This window comes from Lithobates pipiens, unplaced genomic scaffold (genome assembly GCF_037356315.1).
Source record: "Lithobates pipiens isolate NorthernLeopardFrog02 unplaced genomic scaffold, aLitPip1_a1.2 Scaffold_8, whole genome shotgun sequence".
NCBI lineage: Eukaryota > Metazoa > Chordata > Amphibia > Anura > Ranidae > Lithobates > Lithobates pipiens.
Genome location: NW_027507903.1, coordinates 190,667,392 through 190,682,812, shown reverse-complemented (window position 1 = coordinate 190,682,812; position 15,421 = coordinate 190,667,392). Strand labels below are relative to the sequence as shown.

The window sequence follows — 15,421 nt, the reverse complement described above, 5'->3', positions numbered from 1 at the left end:
GTATTTGTGCAAATGCTTAGTATCGGTCCAACACTAGAATAAAGCATTGAGATGTATTTACTTTGGATGTAATGAACTAAGATTTCATCTCTTGTGTATTCTCATTGTACAGGATCCTAAGGTTTTTCTCCTGCCATAAAAACTTGGGCTTTTCTGTACATAGTGATATAATTGACCCAAACTGTTCTTTCTATACATTTTTGAATGCCTGTTCTATTTTAAATGTCTGTTATATGGCACCATAAACATAATGTTTGATGTACTTGAAAATTCCTTTTAATTTATGATTTCTTTGTTTTGTTTATGAAACTTTTTTCAGCGAGAAGATGATGAAGAAGTTCAGAACTTGAAAAGGAAATTAAAATACTGGCAACGGTTAAGACATGACCTTGAGAGAGCTAGGTTATTAATTGAACTTATCCGAAAACGGGAAAAGTTAAAACGTGAACAGGTAGCACTGCTTATGCTTTTACAGTTTATTTTTTGATAGGTAATTTTATTCGTCACAGAGAATAGAATAATGGATGGGACTTTCAAGGCCCCACACAGAAACCGAAAATGAAGTATAAAATATGTTTATGTATTTTGATTTTCTGTTTCTGTGTGGTGCTTTGAAAGTCCCATCCATTTGTGTTTTTGTATCCTATTTACTTGATGATCTGGCACCCTTTTTAATGGAGATGTATGATATTGACACTATTTATTTATTTGTTTTTTTTTAACTTTATTTGAATCGAGTTGGATGGCAGAGCCATCTTGCGGCCGTCTTATTACTATGCATGGGATGGGAAGTGGTTAAAGTTTGTGTGTGTTTTTTTGTTTTCTCTGCCTGTAACTTCTGTTAATTTGAGACACTAACAGAATATGGTTTTGAGGTCTGACCATTTTGCAGAGTAAATTAACAGGAGTTAAAAGGATTGCGCCCACAAGCGGACAGTCTCAAGGATTTAAACATTTAGTAGTCATAACCGTTTGAGGAAGATTTTGCTAAATAATGCAGCACAGACAATTAAATGAAAGTGAAACTAACAACCTACAGACTGCCAACATCAAAAATATTTCAGTGCAATGGCCCCCAATACATACAAGGCCGTTGGGGGTCTGTTGAGGCTTAAAATTAAAACCACCCCCAAACTAAAAAAAAAAATAATGCCCCTTCCACACACTAACACACAGCAAGCCAGCCCATAAAATTTGGTGGATGCTTGGGGGTGGGAGGGGCTTGGGGCACCCCAAAAGTCAAATCACCTTGTTCCCCTAATCAGGGGGACAAGGGCCTCTTCCACTCAACCTGAGGCTGGGGTTGTGGGGGGGCTGCAAACAGTGGAAAGCCTCTTTTTAACCACCTCAATACAGGGCACTTACACCCCCTTCCTGCCCAGACCAATTTTCAGCTTTCAGCCCCCTCACACTTTAAGAATTACGCAGTCATGCAACACTGTACCCATATGAAATTTGCGTCCTTTTTTTTTTTTTTCACACAAATAGAGCTTTCTTTTGGCGGTATTTAATCAGTCGTGTATTTTTTAATTTTTTGTGCTATAAATAAAAGACCGTAAATTTTGTGAAAAAACACCTTCATAAATTTTGGCCAAAATTTATACTGCTACATATCTTTGGTAAAAAATAACCTAAATTAGTGTATATTATTTGGTCTTTGTTGAAAGTTACAGTCTATAAACTATGGTGCCAATCACAGAAAATTGATCACATCTGATCAGGCCTTCAGTACATCAGGTGTCTCATTTCTTGAGACACTAACAAGTCAGGAAAGTACAAATACCCCCCAAATGACCCCTTTCTAGAAAGTAGACATTCCAAGGTATTGCGTAGCATGTTGGCAACGTAACATGCTAACATGACCTGTGTGCGAATCTCCTTAAATACATGAAGGTGAACCAGCGTAAAAAAAAAGTGATAAGTCTAGAGGTGCGCCCGTTCAACCCACACAATTGCATGTATGTTGCTTAACATTTACTAAGATTTTGGCCGCACAGTGAACTAACACATGTGAACACGGGGAAACGTGCGCAGTGCTTTCATTGATCTCAGACAGTTCTAAACGTACTTGCAGGCACAGCAGGCTTTCTGTGAAAGTTACTTTCCCATTCTATTTTGGGCAGAGTTGTTACTAAACTTCCTCACATCACCCCATAATATTGGCACCTCCATCGTCTGTCAGTATTGATTTGGAGATGCCGTGTGCCAATATCCATATCGCATTCTCCTGTGTGCCGAGATCGCTATAGTAAATGGGGGGGATTCGCGCTCTGTTAAAGGCGCACTATTTTGTAAATCTGGAAATGTGTGTTGCGCCTCTACTGATGGCGCACACCTTTCGTAAATCACCCCCTGTATCTGCTTAAAGTAAAACTGAAGGCAAAACTTTTTTTTTATTTATTTTTTTCCCTGGAGTTTGATTTATTTTTTTTTATTTTTTTTGACATCTGTGTCCCATTGAGATTTTCTTTCACTTTCTGTTCCATAGTCAAAACAGGAAGCGAAAGTATAGCCTTGCAAAGTTGGGGAATCTTTTTATAACCAGGGTTGGTGTCCACACTGGAAGATTCTCCTTATTAGGGCGGTTTCCCTGCAGCCCAGTGTACAGGCTGTTTTTTGTGTGTTACCCACACTTTCCCTAAGGCCGCGTACACACGCGGGGACTGTTCGGCCAACTTTGTCCGTCAAACAGTTTCGGCAAACAGTCCGCTCAAAATTAGCATGGACGGACATGGCCACACACGACGTATGAACAGTTTGCTGAAACCGTGCGCGATGACGTGAACGGCACGTACGACGGGACGAAAAATACGACGTCCTATACACTGCATTATAACTTTCGGCGTGTAAAGCCTTTCTGAGCATGCGCGGAACTTAGTTTGTCGAACAAGCCTACACACGAGGGAACTGTTCGCTGAAACAAGGTTTCAGCGGACAGTTTTTCGGAAATTCCGAAAAACCTTGTTCAGCGGACTGTTCGCTGAAACTGTCCGCTGAACGCCCACACACGGGCGGACTGTCCGCCGAAACACTGTTCAGCGGACAAAGTTGGCCGAACAGTCCCCGCGTGTGTACGCGGCCTAAGACGTCTATTAGATCAGAATTTTTGGGTGAAAAAGCACACTGAAAGTTGTGCATGCTGCATCTTTGGTGCGCTTTCAGAAAAAACACCAATATTGCCCAATCTAGTTCTAATAAGTTTATGGGAAAGGGGTAGGTTACCTACATGAAAGTCTCAGGTGCACTACACCTACTTTTTGTGTAAACTGCAGCAGAGCAGTGTGAAAGGATCACAAATTTGGGGGTTTTCTTTTCCTTTATCATTTGGTGATAACCGTAAATAGGACAAATGGAGAGGATGAATCTCCCCAACAGGGGCACAGACAGCAATAAAAACCTGACACGTGTTCTAATCCTCCTCCAGTCTATCCAAAACTAAAGTTTTGCCTTTTAGTGCCTCTCAACCCTGTAGGATCTTTAGGTTGCTGCAGATCATTTACTAGACGGCCTTTTCTTTAAGCTTTTATATATCGTGTAGAAGTGTACGCTATACGCTTTACGTGTATTGCATGTTTTGTGAACTTTTTTTTTTTTTATTTAGGTTAAGGTTGAGCAGGTTGCTATGGAGCTTCAACTGACACCACTGACAGTAATCCTGCGAACGGTTCTAGAACAATTGCAGGAAAAGGATTCTGCCCATATATTTTCTCAACCTGTGAATCTTTCTGAGGTAAGGGCAGCCGTGGTTCTACAACTAATGTCTTCAGAAAGATGGATACAACCAACCATTTTTGTTTTTAAGATTTCAATGGCAAGACATATTTTGCTACATTATTATTAATTTTATTATAATTGGTGCATTTTTTTAATAGGTTCCTGATTACTTGGACCACATAAAACTTCCCATGGATTTCTCCACAATGAAGAAACAATTAGAAGATCAGAGATACAGTAATTTAAATGAATTTGAAGAGGACTTCAACCTTATCATTGAAAACTGTATGAAGTACAATGCCAAGGACACAATCTTTTACAGAGCTGCTGTTCGGTTGCGAGATCAGGGAGGAGCATTATTAAGGCAAGCAAGGCGAGATGCTAATGCTATTGGCTTTGATGAAGAAACAGGGATGCATTTACCAGAGCATCCAAAAATTGAACCTCCCCCGCAATTTTCCTGGGAGGATGGTAAGTTAATTTTAATGTGGTGTGAACTGACCCTTATAAATGCTATTCGTTTTAAAGAACTCCAGTTATTAGTCACTCTTTAAAATGTGCTGGCATACAATGGGTTAGATTCAACAAGGTGGCATACACCTCATCTCTTATGTACAAGTTTAGTTTTCACTGAGCTCTGGCAGTACAGCTATCTCTATACTTCTGACACTGGACCTTTGGGTATCCAATCCTGTAGCAGCTCTGTTGCCCCTCCCATTTGCAAATATAAAGGTGTGGGTTTTTTTTTTGTTTTTTTTGGGACTGAGTAGGCAGAGTAGCTGCATTGTAGCAGAGCATCAGGAATATCATCGATGGCTGTAGTGCCGTGCTCAGTAAAACTGTAAATTATGAGTCCAGGAAGTGGCAAACACCTTAAACCTCATTGTAAACCATCACATAAAATAGTTGTGAAATTCATGTAGTTCTTATCAAATTTAGCAATGGTCAGAATGGAGACAGGTGTAAATTATTTTTTTTTTAAATAAATTGGTGACTTTTTTTTTTTTTTTTTTTAAAGGGGAGTTCCACCCAAAAGTGGAACTTCTCTTTAAGCACTCCTCGCCCCCTTACATGCCACATTTGGCATGTCATTTTATTTCGGGGGGTGGGGGAGTGGGTACCTGGTTTTGACAGATACTTCCTGCTTATGTCATCTCCTCTCCCCCTAGGTGGCCCCTCTCGCTCTGCAATCTTTTGGTACATGTGACAGGTCCCAGAAGATTGCCTGGCCACTAGGAGAGTGCAGTGCGACGCATACCCAGCTGTGAAGCCACAAGCTGTCACAGCTGGGTTCCCACTCTAGCAATGAGAGAGGACCCAGGCTTCAGACGGCTGCATCGCACGGCATGCTTTTCTGCATTTTGCTTTAAAATAAGGCACTGACCTTTTCCAAAAACGCAGCAGCTGAAAACGCATAGATGTGAATGTGTCCCATAAGAAACCATGTTAAATGGACTGTAGTGCATTTCTGCACAAAGCGCCAAAAAACGAATAGGTTTGAACCAGGCCATAGGTGTCGGAACCTTTACCTGTCAGAACAGCCTGGCATTCAGGTGAAGTAGTTTAAAGGTACTGCATCTTTTAAAGATTTTCTTTTCACCACTGGCTCACTTACAAAAAACACTTGCCCTCCTAAGAAAAATGTCCTTAAACTATTTAGTGGGCTCATGTCTTGAAACGCTCGCTCTCCTGCAGCCGCAGGTATTTTGTTGGAATGATGTTTGAAACCTCACCACCTGTATTGTACTGTTCTGTCTTGACATGCAAGATGGTAGGAGAAACCGCTGCATATATATATATATATATATATATATATATATATATATATATATATATATATATATATATATATATATATATATTTGTACCCCATCTCCTCTGCACTTATTCTACTGTTCTGTTTTTTTTCATATAGTACCAGAAAATAATTTAAAGCTTTTTCTTAGCATTCATTGAGAGACTGTCGGGTTATACTGCCTCACACAGGAGGATTTCAACCTTGGCAAACAAAAAACCATGACCAGCCTGTTATAAGCCTTCCTACTTCCAGCATGCCTTAGCTTTTTGCTAGTGTCCTAGGGGGAAGCACACCATTTTCATTCTCTGCTGAGAGAAGTCTAACCTTTCATTTGCTAGCTATTCTTCAAGAATATATTTTCAGGATACCTTGATAAATAAGCTGCTTCGCTGATCACTATACACAACTATCTGTATTGCCCATTCTGCAGTAGTTGGAGGCAGTACCTGGCTATCTACTGCATGACTACAGAGCTTACAGTGGAATGTTACCTTTGGGCACTGGGCTCTGCGTATTGTGCTTTTCGGTCTAGAGCCATGGCACAGCCCCTGATGTGACCTGGTCTCTGAAGATTTACTTTGAGTAGGCCATGTGGGCTGAGTGCTAAGTGTTGTTACTAGGATCTTTGGCTAGCGCTGATTCTTGTTGGCTTACTGTGGAAAAGGGTAATGCTGAGTGTTTACGACCTCCGGGTGGAGTGTCCCTCTGCACTCCAGATTAAGTTGTGCAGTGTTGTGAATGGTTCCTACACCTGAAGGGGTTCCAGGACCCGTGTCTCAGGTAAGGGGATGTTGGATGTGGACTTACTGTCAAGGTGCAACAGCAAGTTGGGCAGGTTTTTTTTTTATTTTTTTTTTATTTTTTTGTTCCCCATACCCCCCCCCCCCCCACACTCTAAGATGCAGAGAATTTGAGAATTCTCTGTGAGAAGCCATGCGTGCGCTGGTGGCTCTGTGGGATCCATACAGCCAGATATATGCCTTTCTCTGAAACTACAGAATTGAGATGGAAGGCACTTTGGTGATTCTCATAGCTCTGGATTGGCCCAGGTGAATGTGGTACTCTGAAGTGGTAAGATTTCTGGTAGATGTTCTTTGGGCTCATCTGGATTTTCTCTCCCAAGGACTGATATACCATACTACCATACTGCTTCAGTTGCCAGCTTTAACAGCATGGCTGCTGAAGCCTAGGTCTTGAATGTCCAACATTCATTGAGTTCCTGCCCCTTGTGTCTGATTATGCTCTTAAGTTCAGCTTTATCACCAAACTGAGCCATGGTGGTAGTAGGAGCGGTTATACCCGGTTGGTCACTGATTTTAACTTGCTAGTGCTGGTTCCTCCTGTAGGCAGCTGTGTAAATCCAATGTTCATTGAATTTGTCCCCCATCCCCCCCCCCCTGGCAAGCACAGAAATCCTATTGTTAATACAGGATTAAATGCCCATCGCTTGAGCTATAGCTAGTAATTAATCTTCCGCTGTTGCTTTATCTATCTGCAGTTGATAAGCTGCTGAATCCCGAGAACCGTGCACATATGCCCTTGGAAGAACAACTTAAAGAACTGTTGGAAAAACTGGATTTGACTTTTGCAATGAAATCAAGTGGATCCAGGAGTAAACGGTTAAAATTGCTGAAAAGGGAAGTTAACAATGTTCGCCAACTGTTGTCACAACAGCATGTGCAGCCACCACAAATAGAATCTGGTATTGGAAGCTTTGAAGAGGAAAATGGGTCCACAGTGGAAAATGATGGCGAAGAAGATGGTAAGATGCACTTTTTAAAATATATATATTTATTTTTTTACATGTTTGTTCTAATTCAAGAGGCCTTCACTTTTAAAAAAAATATATACATTTGCGGCTACGTATGGTTTTTGTTTTCCCCTTTATACTTGGGGTCAGTGCAGCGCCTTTGCACTGAGAACCGAGCCATCGAACATCGCCGATGGCTCAGTTCTCACAGATCCCCAAGAAGAGAGCTGGTGACTATCAATCAGCAGCTCTTCTCTCTGCTCCTCCACGCTCACTGGGATGCTGAGCTGTGGAAGGGCTGCTCGCTGAGACTGACATCAGTCCAGGCACCTGGCAGATCCAGACTGTTTGATGCGGTACCTGGACTGATTCCACTGACAGGAGCAGACTTCAGACTGATGTCTGAAAACGGGTCAAAGGAGTGCAAAACTCCTGTGACCCAATAGGAGAAGCCCAGTCAAACAAGCTATGGTTGGACTTCTCCTTTTTAAGCTAAGTGTATTCCTGCTAAGCAGTGTAAGTGTAGTAATTACAAGTTCATATTAAAGTGGTTGTAAAGGTTGAAGGTTTTTTACCTTCATGCATTCTGTGTGCTGCTCCCCTCCACAGTCCCTCCTTCTACCGACCTGAGTCACTTATCTATCGAGCGATATGAATGAAAGCCTTGACTGTCCCAGGACTCCCTCTCCTCCATTGGCTCAGACAGCAGCTGGAGCTATTGGCTCCTACTGCTGTCGATCACAGCCAGTGAGCCAATAAGGAGAAAGTGGGGGGGGGGGGGGGGGCAAGCCTCAGCTTTGTCTTATGGATGCGTAGAGCAGGGCTTGGGAGTGAGCATGCATAGCAAGGGGCTTGATTTGGGGCACTTGTTGAGGGGGAGGAGCCACGAGTGTATGCAGGGACATCAAGAAGATTGGTGCTGCTCTGTGCAATACCACTGCACGTAGCGGGTAAATATAATCAGCTTACAGCCTGATAGGGTTCCATTGAAGCGAGTGGTCTGTGGTTTCCACTTTAGCCAAGGTTTTACCCATCAAGCAGATAGCACCTTGAAGATACAAGAGTAGCAAACAGGTTTTTAGCTAATTTACCTATTGTGAACGTGGGAGGGTTGAGGAGCAGAAAAATGTAATTTGAGCTATCTATTTTGCTTTTAGGCCAGGACTAAAACGCCTCATTGAATATAAGTTTGTAGTTTCTCTTGGGCTTGATCACTGAGGGGCATTTGTAGTAATTTTCTCCGCAGCTTCTAATATAGAAGAAGGTTATGTCAATGTAAAATTACAATGACCTTGAGCTCAAGGCACAAAGGTAACTTTACTGTAATGTCCAAGTGTCGTCATGGAAATAGGAATACGATTTAACCACTTCAATACTGGCCACTTTCACCCCCTCCTTCCCAGACCAATTTTCAGTGTCACACTTTTAATGAGGATTGCGTGGTCATGTAACACTGTACCCAAATACATTTTTATCATTTTTTTTTTCACGCAAATAGCATTTTTTTTCTTAGTTTATGTTACAAAATTCTGCAAATAAGTAATTTCTCTTGATACATTTTGACCAAAAATTATGCTGCTACATTTCTTTGGTAAAAATAACCCAAACCAGTGTTTATTTGGTGTTGGCAGTGATGGGGGACAGACAGATGTTTTACGGGGACACTGATGTGTATGGGAACAGGGGGTATCAGTGGTGCTTGGTGTACTGTTTGTGGGGTGATCTGTAACAGCTCTCTGTAAAATCATCCTCACACAGAGAGCTGTCACAGATCTGCAGATAACCCCCCCCCCCAACGAGCTTGGTGGGGAGAACTGTCACAGACATGCGCGTCTGCCTATATTGTGAAGGCTGTGATTGGACACATCCACTGACATGGATCCCACTAATAACCTCTAAGCACTTCTAGCCACTTTTGACCCCAACCTAAGGAAGAACTTTGAGGAAAATGGTATTTTCCATTGCAGTGGGGCTGTGCCCACACTGCATGGGCTAACTACTCATTTTTACTAGGGGTTTTCAGAGCGGCGATATACTTTGTCAACCCTGTGAGTGCAAGACCGGTCCCTGCCACTCCTGCCCCCCACATGCTGGTGGTCTTGTGAATGGACTGTACCTAATGTCATCACACCAGAAGACTGGCTCTGGACATGAGGGTGGTAGGGGCAGTCCACCATTGGACATGGGGGAGCGAGGTTTTCCAGAGGTTTGAAGGACAGACTAAGTACAGTTTTCCTTGTGCCCCTAGACAAAACAAGCAAGTAACTCATGCAGTGCGAACAAAGCCCTGCTGCCTGGGAGAATAACTTTTTTTTTTTTTTTTCTCATGGAGTTATGCTTTAATGTTGTGATATAAAGTCCTTGTGATGGCAGCTACTTGGCAAGACAAGTATCCCTTTTTTATTCTCCTACACAGCCACATTTTTTAATACAACCTAAATGTTCAAATACATTATAAAGAGTCTACAACCACATTACTTACTTGGTGACATGGTGAGGTGTCTATGCCAGCTAAATTTAAAGCACCCATATACGTTAGATTGTTATTGCTTGATCCTGCCAGCTTTGATTTAGTGATTCTGTGCAAAAATATTGTATGGAGAAGGTAAGTATAACATGTTTGTTATTTTAGAGGAAAAAATTACATTTACAATTGCTATAAACTTTAGAGTTCTAAACTGTATAAGTGTTGTAAGATTTTAATCTGTAGTACCGTACTTTGGAGTTTCTATTAACCCAGCTGTTCTGAAAGTGCTAGATTGTAAAATTGCTATATAGGCTCTTACCTGTTGAATGTAGAACACCAGAGGATAATTTTGGGGTGTTTAGTGAGCGCTTTTGCTTCTTTAAGGTGAACTCTTCATACCAGCTTTAGAAAGTATTAAAAAAAAAAGAAAAAAGACAGACATATTTAACTACACTTTCACTGAAACCTATACATGCATTATTACATGTCCAAAAGGTGCATTCAACTCATTAGAGCAGGTCGCCTATCTTCACACAGTATCCAGTGGTGGACAGCAAGCACAGAGCTAAGGCATACTGCTAGACACGATATAGGCTGAAAACTTTAGCTTTAGCTGCTCACACTGGAAATGCCAAAACTCTACGGTTGCTGGTCCGGATCCCAACCACGACACTACCTGCCTGGAGTTTGCATGTTCTCCCCGTGCCTGCATGAGTTTCCTCCAGGTATTAAATTGGCCCCTGAGTGCGAGTTAACAACCTTGGATTGTAAGCTCTTTGAGGGCAGAGACTGATGTAAATGTAAAAAAAAAAAAAAAAAAAAGATAAATAGCTATAATATACCCTCTGTGTAAATTGACAGTGCTATATAGGCACCAGTTTACTGTTAAAGACTTGTCTGCCTAATTATGTTGGGTGGAAGTTTTTTTTGTTTTTTAATTTATTTTTATTTATTTTTCACCAGCTTGTGTTTACATTTTTTGGGATGCTCAGTAATATTTTACTCTGGAAATATTAGATGCACAGGCTGGTATCGACCTATGCCAATTTTGTTCTCACCCTTGATCAATAGAAGGCAGTTTCTCAGGATCCATAGTGGAACTTTACCCATAACTTAAAAAATATTGTTTAGCAAGGGACATACATTCCTACATTAATAATTATGCTACCCAAATGAGTGTGTGCTGTAAATGGCCTCCAGCATTGTTGCTGTTTCTTCTTCCTGGAGGCTGCCATTTTTCTGAAGCCCTGAGCAGCAGTAAACCTTTAGGCTGTCGGCGGATTGGCCTCTACATTTTCAGCACCGTTCTGAAAAACAGACAGCAACTGTGCATGTGCAGAGCTGGGCGAGACAGTGTATTACTGAATTTTAAACCTTATAGGCACTTATTTTTAATGTTGTGCATAGCTATACCTGCAAAATAGGCCAGCGGGACTTAATTTTGTGACTAAAGTTCCACTTTAAATGGGCCTTTATTTTGTTGTCCTTAAAGGCATATTAATTTATATACTGTATATGGAAACCAAAATTGTGTCAGTCTGTAAAAGGGTTGTTGGGCATATAGAAATGTTTCCATTTTGTTTTAGCAGCAGAGACTTTTTTTTTTTTTTTTGTTTCCCCATAAAGGGTTTCCTTTAAAATCCTCATTTATAAGATCAGAAAACAGGTCTGTGTCATTTATTTTCTGTGTCCCAAAACATCTCATGAAGTGTTTTACAAAAGTGCATTGTGTGTCCTTTGTTCTTCCATAACATGATGCCCATGCCGGACAGCTGTTCTTTGGCATGTTTTTGTTATTCATTCAATGAATGGGGGCCATATGGTGTACTCTTCAACCTGAGAAGAGTTTTGTATATAAGTTCTTCCCCCCTTTGTCTAAATAAGCTAATTTTATTGAACCTAATTTTTATTTTATTTTTGTCGAGGGGGTTGCTTGCTTTTGGAACACCTGCTGTTTTTTTATTTTCTTTTTTTTGCTCATCGTTCCCTCTTGTTTTGTTTCAATTTGGCCTCCTGGAGATTTGTGTATTTGTAGTTTGTCGTTTTTTATAGTAGATATTTTGGAGAGGTTAACTTTATTTTTTTATTTTTTCTTTTTTTTTGGTTTACGGTTTTGGCTAAAATACCAAAGTGGCTTCCTTTTCTGAAGGGGAGGTAGAGGGGAGCAATAACGATTTTTGATATTTTTAATATAAAACATAGCATGCGATCTAACAACTTGTGCAAAAAATGTAATCTAAATCTTCTGCAAAATAAGAAGATATTTTTTTTCTTAGATCTCCATTATGCATTTGAGTTTATTTCCTGGAGTGTTTTTTGTTTGTTTTTTATATAGCTTATTAACAAAAATACCTTCACTAGATGTTAGAATTCTAACACGCTTACCCTTTTTTGCCTTATATATTACCCTAATGCGTCAACAGGCAAAGCACAAAACTGTAGAAGCCACGTTTTATGCCCAATGTGCATAGACCCTTAAATATAATCCATTATAATAGTCTTTCTTTGGTTGGGACAGTAGGGTGCATTTTCAGATCAATTGGTTCCCTGAAACCACACGAGTCTGTGCATCTTCTTGCCAATAAAGCAATGCCATTAAGAGGAGTGGCTAATCATTCCTATAAAATGAGATAATTTATATATATATATATATATAAATTATTAGAGAAAAGATATGTGTTGGGGGTTCCAAGTAATTTTCTAGCAAAAAATATTTTTTTTACTTTGTGTCAGAAAAAATTTAGACTTTAAGTGGTTAAACTTTCTGCATTTACACATTGTTAAAATCTTGGCAGACTGCATGGATTGTTTTCTTTACACACAGAAGTTTAGCACTTTGATCTAAGGCCCCTTTCACACTGGGGCGGTGGGTGCGTCGGCAGTAAACACCACTATTTTTAGCGGTGCTTTACCATCAATTGTGCAGCGCTATTTGGCTGGTATCGGGACGCTTCTACCCCTGCTAGCGGCCGAGAAAAGGGTTAAAACCACCCACAAAGTGCTTCTGTAGCAGCGCGTTGCCGGTGGTATAGCCGCGCTGCCCATTGATTTCAATGAAAAGGAGCGGTGGAGGAGCGGTATACACACCGCTCCAAAGATGCTGCTAGCAGGAAATTCTTTAGGTCCTGCCAGCGCACCGCTCCAGTGTAAAAGCCCTCTGGCTTTGACATTGGAGAGAGAGGGGCGGCTCTTTAGGGTGCTTTACAGGCGCTTTTTTTTTTTTTTGCGCTGTAGCACCTACAAAGCGCCCCAGTGTGAAAGGGGTCTAAGAAGGAAGAGTTAGTTAAAAATGTTTCATGCTAAAATCTTGGCAAACTGCCCGGATGTTTTCTTTTGACAGCTGAGTGAGCAGATAAGTCTCTCCACTTGTTATATGAAAGAATTGACAAACTCTGCAATAGAGATTGTCAGGGGGGTTGAATTGAGATCACGATTTTTTTTTAACGATTAATTGTGCAGCTTTGCCTCATGCTCATATGCTGTTTAATTACAGCTATACATAGAGGACTCTCTATTATACTGTACATTAAAGAGGAAGTAAACCCTGTTGGGTTTTAGTTCCTCTTTATTTCCCTGCAAAGGTAAAGCATAATGCATTGTGTTGCTTACCTGAAACAGAAGCCTGCAATGTCACCGCTGTCCCCGCTAGTAGCGAGTGTTCATCTTCAGCCCTCTTCCTTCCAGGGCCGCAAACTTTGGCTCTGTGACTGCCCAGAGTCATGTGAGCCATCAGTCACGTCAGTTACCCCCTTTAGAAACGGCACAATCTGACCTTTCTAAAGTGCGCATGTGCCGTAGAGATCGGCGCATGGCTTTATTGTAAAATTCTCCTAAACCGTGGAGATTTAGGAGAGCTTTCCAGCACCTACAGGTAAGCCTTAATATAGGCTTACCTGTAGGTAAAAGTGGCTGTACAGGGTGTACAACCACTTTAACACTATTTTTAAAAGACAAATATGTGTTGACCACCTCCCTTTTTAGGTAGGGTTTTGTCCAGTGTTATCACAGAGAATTTAAAATGCTAAGCGGCAATTTTTTAATATTTCAGATATGCTAAGTTAATAAGATGCAACTGAAACAAAGTAGGTGTTTTCCCAATTGGGCTACAACAGCGAAATATGCTTTTAAGGCACTTGACTGACATGTTGGCCTTTCTGAAGTATAGTAGGTAGTTGCATATAATCCCAAAACACTCAAAATGCAGAATCCCAGACTTTTAAAAAGTGTTGCTTTCAATTGCTTATTTCTGGAGTGATGGCTAGAGTGTGAGCTATGGATTTTTTCCTATGCTTCAGCACAACTTTTGGTCATTTTTGACCACCCCTCCCTCAAGTTTTCAGTTTTGTCAGGTACCCAGCTCCCACTTCCGCTCAGGCTACCTAGGCTACTTGAGTGGAAGCTCTCCTCTTCCCCTCCCTCCCTGCAATTTTCTCGGACGTGTTACAGGTCCCGGAAGATTGCCCGGCCATTGAGGAGGCGCAGCACGACTAGCGCATGAGCACTGCCCACCCGGCTGTGAAGCTTCAAGCGGTCACAGCTGGGTGCCCACATTTGTGATGCCGGGGAGAGGCTAGAACGAGAACCAAGGGTTCAGGCGGCTGGATCGTGGGACAGGTGAGTGCATGTTTAAGTCAGCAGCTATACTTTTTTTTTTTTTTTTTTTTTGTAGCTACTGACTTTTAATAAACACATAATTGACTAGAACGTCGCTTTAAGCAAGTAGATGTCCATATTGCTACAGAGTCAAATTTTATGTAGATTTGATCACCCACTGTGGGGAGAGAAGATATTTTAAAGAAATCCTTGATTTTACTAGTCCAATTTTTTTATAAAAATAGAAGTAGTAATTTTTTAAATGTAGTTTTTTTTTTTTCTTTAATTTGTTTTTACTGTTATGTACTGTTTAATTTTGTTTATTTTTTAAATGAGATTTTAATAGATTAGTTTTGTTTTATAAGAAAACTTGTATAATTTTATACAGCTTTCAAAAACGGCACTTTTATAATTTTTTCAGGAGATAAATCTCCCCCTAAACTTGAACCATCCGATGCATTACCTCTGCCTTCAAACTCGGAGACTAATTCAGAACCACCAACCCTCAAACCAATAGAACTCAATCCAGAGCAGAGTAAGCTATACAAACGAGTCACTTTTGATAATGAATTACATAGCGCTTCTGTTCAGGATGAAGTATTAAATGGACACAGTTCAGAACATTTACTTAAGGACAGTAATCTCAGTGATTCGACAGATTCTGAAGTTGCGGAATCATCAGCTGATGTAAACAGACGTACATCTATTCTCTTCCGCAAATCTAAAAGTGTAAGCCCCCAAAAGCCTGCAAAGAACAATGAAACCCAGCCAACATCACCACAGCTAGGGACCAAAACCTTTTTGTCTGTAGTCCTCCCAAGGTTGGAAACACTCCTGCAACCAAGAAAAAGGTCAAGGAGCTCATGTGGAGAGTCAGAGCTTGATGACGAGTCCCCTGTAAAACGTTTGGATACAGGTAAATACATTCATTTGCTTCTCCCATAAACATGATATACGTGCTAGAATACCAGTTCTAATTGTTTACTTAGACCTTTTTTTATCCTATATACTCTATTATGTATGTACCATTTTGCCATTTAGAATAATTTTGTATTTTGCTTGCTTTTTGCAGTGTTTCATTTTGCATCCATGCTTTTTT

General features: G+C 40.7%; 1 protein-coding gene across 7 annotated transcripts in view; it reads left to right on the top strand.

Moving 5' to 3' along the window:
• BRD1 (bromodomain containing 1) overlaps positions 1-15,421 on the top strand; it is a 90,236-nt gene that overhangs the window by 25,341 nt on the left and 49,474 nt on the right. For 5 of the 7 annotated variants that reach the window (XR_013270405.1, XM_077470215.1, XM_077470214.1 and 2 more), the window contains exons 4-8: positions 320-451; positions 3,602-3,730; positions 3,873-4,185; positions 7,011-7,274; positions 14,744-15,238. Coding sequence is in view for 6 of the 7 variants with exons in the window: in XM_077470215.1 (XP_077326341.1) it covers positions 320-451; positions 3,602-3,730; positions 3,873-4,185; positions 7,011-7,274; positions 14,744-15,238 (1,333 nt within the window). In the remaining variant the exon portion in view is untranslated. The remainder of the gene's footprint in view (positions 1-319; positions 452-3,601; positions 3,731-3,872; positions 4,186-7,010; positions 7,275-14,743; positions 15,239-15,421) is intronic. The other 2 variants (XM_077470217.1, XM_077470216.1) reach the window with 1 other exon arrangement.